The sequence below is a fragment of the Pinus tabuliformis genome, chromosome 3_2, assembly GCF_031772625.1.
Source record: "Pinus tabuliformis cultivar Carrire ecotype Pingquan chromosome 3_2, CPIR1, whole genome shotgun sequence".
Taxonomy (NCBI): domain Eukaryota; kingdom Viridiplantae; phylum Streptophyta; class Pinopsida; order Pinales; family Pinaceae; genus Pinus; species Pinus tabuliformis.
The window spans coordinates 628,319,319-628,324,375 of record NC_142302.1 but is presented as its reverse complement, the minus strand read 5'-3'; the positions used below and the strand labels follow the sequence as shown (position 1 = coordinate 628,324,375).

Genomic DNA, 5,057 nt, shown 5'->3' with positions numbered 1-5,057 from the left:
AAAATTTAGATGGGGCAAACCCTAGCACTCTGGCATTATCCATTCACATTCCAGTGTATAAAAGAATATACTAAGATAAAAACATTCAATAGCACTTAATGCCACCAGGCATAAGCGCAACACTAGGAAGTGAAATTAGGATCTTCCATTTTCAATACATTATGAATGGATTACATAATGAATATTATACATGGGATTGATGTAGTTTATATCCAGCTTATGGGAAAACTGAAAAAAAAACAAACAAACAAGCATATAGAAAACATTGCTTAAATATTCTCTTTGAGGTGTAGGATTAATTTTTGTTCCAACTAAAAATTAAGTATAGACAAATTAATAACACGATTTTTGATACCAGTTCCTTGACAAATTAATAATAGCACAATTTTGATTCCAGTTCCTCAAAAGAGATTTGAAGAAATAGATCTAAACAATAACCGCCATCATCCATTACAACATCAGTAGTTATAATCTAAAACAAGTACATCTAACAGCAATTATAATGACTCTCATAGGTCTCTCTAAAAAGTTCATCTACATTCTTCCATTCTCTGACCACTTAAGAATCGAACCCCTCCGCTTTCTTAGGGATGTCAGGAATCTGCATGAGAAAACAAGGTACATAGCACACATGATTATATAGTACATTAAAGTAGAATCCAGTGATAGGAAAATAAAATTTTAAAAACTGAGATATGCAAACATGAAAATATGGATAATTAACTTCAAGGAAGCAAATCATCCCATGAACTCAAACTGTTAAATCAACTTATTTGCTTTGTATGTGTGCAAAAACATGCAATCGAAGGATAATGACTCCAAAAGTCAAATGATCTCAATCAAATATAGCAAAAGAAGTATAACAGTTGTTAGTTATATACCAGAGAAGTATTGATTGAAGCTTCATCTATCTGCTTTAGCAAACTGCTTCTTAGCTCTTGGAACCCCTGCAGCACAAAAAAAAGGGTCTGAGTTTATGATCAAGAATATAACGGTCAACCTGTGAAAAGAATAATGGTTAAGAGCATGTGTTTTCTCCTAAGAGGTCACAGGTTCAAAACCAGAGAGGTAGAGTATGTATGCCTTTGTAGACTTAGCAATCAAATCACTACACAGAAGTGGGTCCCTTGTCCCACAAACAAGGGGTCTCATACACCAATTTAATGTCTGACTTAGAAGTGAACTTAAAATTGGATAATACAATATAATATATGTAATATGGAAGTTGACAGACCACAGGAGGAAGCCTTACAAAAACAATAATACAAGGAAAAGTACACTTACAGATCTCAGCTGCTCTACCTCATGGTTGAGTGTATTCTTCAAATCTCCCAGCTCCTGTATAAATCAATGCCAGGGGCACCATTCAAAACCTAAATGCTATTAAAGTAGTGTATAAAACCTCCCTCAAACTTTTGACACTAAACGACATATGGTCGATGCAAAATTCCTAAACAAATAGCACTTAAAACACTGCAGAGGAACCGCATAAGCAATGCCAATGGCTTTGTGAGGAAGAACTCGAAACCCTAAACCCTATCCACAGAACAGAATGCTCTAATCCCCGCAACTGAAGCTAAATAATTGAAAAAATATTATTATTCGACACCTGTCGGTAGGTCTTGACTTGGGTATCGAGTTTGCCACGCCAATCTTGCAAGTCCTGAAAGGCATTCGAAAATATGTGAAACATAGAATGACTTTCCAAACATTAAATCTAAAACTGCTAACAGCAAATAAAGCAATAAGCCGTCGGCAAATGCTTATTATTGCCTACCTTTTTGAGGCTCCGAATCCGGTCGAGCAAATCTACCCTTGAATCATTGAGATCCTGCAATAATATTACATGTTCAGATAATGTATTGTGACAGATCTGGAATCGGCCCCAATATTAGGGCGCCAAAGAAAATAATTGAAGAGGTATACTTAATTACAAAATCTCAGTCTCAAAATTTCATAATGAAACAGAGAGAAATGGGCGCGTATATGGGACTAGAAAGAAAAGAGAGAGCTTAATCTACGATTACCTTCGCGATCTCTGACTCCCCAGCAATTGATGGCAAATTCTGAGTTCCCTGGGTGACAACAAAACAGATTAATTAATTTCAGAAGAAGAGATTAAAAGCTAAATTGTTGCAGTTTCGACGAGTCGAGAATGTAAATGAGAATAGTAATAACCTCTTCTGCCGAGTTAGAGGTGGTTGCGGCAGGGGAATGGGCCAGTTCTACATCTGCCATGATAAGATATGATGATAGTCAAAGATTGCAGAGCCGAATTGGTAGGAAAATTGGTGGTGGCTTTTAATTCAAATCAGATCGGAGGCAGAGGATGTGAATACATCCGAGCGAATGAATGGATGTTTATATAGAGACACACCCTCAACGGTCCAGGAGTCGCTTTCCTCCACTAATACCCTGCACCTCCTTTATTACCGCTTCTTTTCAAAATTTATTTTTAGTTTTTCAAACTTGAATCCAATAAAACAAATAAGATAACGTTCACCTAGAACACGTGGGGGTCTGGACCTTTTTGTTTTTTAAAATTACTACCCTTAAAAATTAAATTAATGAGTATTTCTCTATAAGATTTAGGAGTGGAGTGTGTGGGTAAGATTCGCATTGGGTCAATTTCTCCCCTTTTTACGTACTATGAATTGCCCCTTCTTCTAATATGAATTGGTAATTTAATATTGCATTGATTTAGGTTAGGTTTAATATTAAATTAATTGTTTTTTTTAGGTTAGAATGGGTAGTTGATCTAAGTTAAGTTCAAGAATTTTTTTTTTTGAAGTTAGATATATTAATAATTTGTGATTTGGTAGGGTTGGCACATTAGAGTGGATTTTTATCAAAGTGGGTATTTATTCTTATATCTTTATCATAATAGGCCAATATGTCATTTTTGGGAATTGAACCCAAGTGAAGAGAAGAATGAGCAATCCACCTAACTACCCCAATTATAAACCTTGAACATTCTTGATTATCTCTTACTAACATAATAATTGATTGGGTTTACAATTGGTAGCTCGAGTAGTTGGGAGCACAATTTGTTGTCCCATCCACTTGGCTTCAATTCCAAGGGACATGTGTCCACCTAACTATCCCAACTATAAACCCTGAACATTCTCGATTATCTCTTACTAGCATAATAATTGATTGGGTTTACAATTGGTAGCTCAAGTAGTTGGGAGCACGATTTGTTGTCCCATCCACTTGGCTTCAATTCCAAGGGACATGTGTTGGTCTATTGTGATAAGACTCGAAGAGTAGGCACACCTACACATGTGATGTCTTATGTTGGATATATCTTATTTATGCGTCATTGAATATACTCTTGGTGTTATAGTGGTAGTTGGAATATTTCATCCTGAATCTTGCCCAAATTACTCCAACATGTGAGTTGAATACACCTTCCTAAACATCTTAGAATAGCTTTTAATGGAATCCCTCCTCTAATAAAACAAGTGGAAGAATGTTACAATTTTTTGAATATTCCTTCTTAAATATCTTAAAATAACATTTAATGACATCTCTCCTCCTCTACTAAAACAAGTGGAATAATGTCACAATTTTTGTTTGATCAACATAAATGTGAAATTTCTTAAAGAAATGACATAAACTAATAATAAATTTAGAAGTGTGATTATGGTCCTTACAATTATACGCTCCTTTACCCTAGTTTTTATAGAATAGTTTATGATCTACATTCGATCATTACATTATTTTTCATCCATGTTAATACTTTTAGAGTAGAAAAGTGGATGAATTAGTTCACCATTTTTACCCATGACTCCTAGTCTGGAAAATTGGGGTTTAAAACATTTCAGAAACAATTTGAGGCACTAAACAACATTTTTTGGGGGTAAAAAATTTCAACTTAAATGCAACACCCCCTGGTACTATTCTACACACAAATAACTTTCCAATGACACAAGAATCGCCTCAACTGGAGCTCGTATGCAAAAGTTATACTACTCAGAAGTTGACCTTCCTATTTTGGCCACCATTATTCGAGAGGATGCCATATTAGCCCCATTATTCATGGAAAAGGGGTTAACCACACAATCATGGTGAAGAAGACTCTAAAAGAGTCAATATTGTAATTCTAGTTAAGAGTTGAAGGTGTCAAACTGAACCACCATAAGGCTATTGAGATGTGTTATAATTAGGCCACTAGGAGGAAAAGGGGTTTCATTCTATTCAAATGCCATTTGTTCGATAAATGAATAGAGAAGTTGAGGGCCATGTTAGGCATCTTGTGAGAAGACTTGAAGAGTAGGTTCCCCACCCACCCAACGTCTTGTGTTTGACATATCTAATGCATGCATTATTGAATATACTCTTGGTGATATAATAGTGGTCTAATGATTTGATCCCGTATATTCCCCAAATTACTCCAGCATATTAGTGGATTTCACCTTCCTAAACATTGTAGAATAGATTTTAATAAAATCCCTCCTCCTCTAATAAAACAAGTGGAAGAATGTTATTCTTTTTGAAATATGCCTCTTAAACATCTTAGAATAACTTTTAATAAAATCTCTCATCCTTTAATAATAATAAAAAGTGGAATAATGTCACATCAAAATTAATGATAAATTTATAAGTGTGAGTATGGTCCTTACAATTATATTGTTCCTTCCCCTAGTTTTTATAGAATAACTTATGATCCAGATTGGATCATTATATTATTTTTCATCTCTCAATGCTTTTAGAGTGGAAAAAGTTGAGGAATTAGCTCACAAGACCATTTTTACCCACAACTCCTAGTTTGGAAAATTGGGGTTTGAAACATTCAATAAGCAATTTAATACATCAAACAATATTTTTTGGGGGTAAACTTTTTCACTTAAATGTGACACCCCCAAGTGTTATTCTACACATAGATACCTTTCCAACCACACAATAATTGCCTCAATCAAAGTCCGTACGCAAAAGTTATGCCACTTGGAAGTTGACCTTCTTGTTTTGACCACCATTATTTGAGAGGATACTACGTCATCCCCCATTATTCATGGGAAATGGGCTAGCCATGTGATCATGATGAAGAAGACTCT

The 5,057-nt window shown here is 35.0% G+C and overlaps 1 protein-coding gene across 1 annotated transcript; it reads right to left on the bottom strand.

Moving 5' to 3' along the window:
• Nucleotides 1-325: 325 nt before the first annotated feature.
• Nucleotides 326-2,405, bottom strand: LOC149182195 (uncharacterized). Its single transcript, XM_089418486.1, has 7 exons — nucleotides 2,179-2,405; nucleotides 2,028-2,075; nucleotides 1,778-1,831; nucleotides 1,610-1,663; nucleotides 1,285-1,338; nucleotides 882-947; nucleotides 326-601 (listed from the first exon to the last, which is right to left on the bottom strand). The coding sequence occupies exons 1-7, from the start codon at nucleotides 2,236-2,238 to the stop codon at nucleotides 560-562; spliced, it is 378 nt and encodes a 125-aa protein (XP_089274612.1). The 5' UTR covers nucleotides 2,239-2,405; the 3' UTR covers nucleotides 326-559.
• Between the last annotated feature and the right edge of the window lie 2,652 nt (nucleotides 2,406-5,057).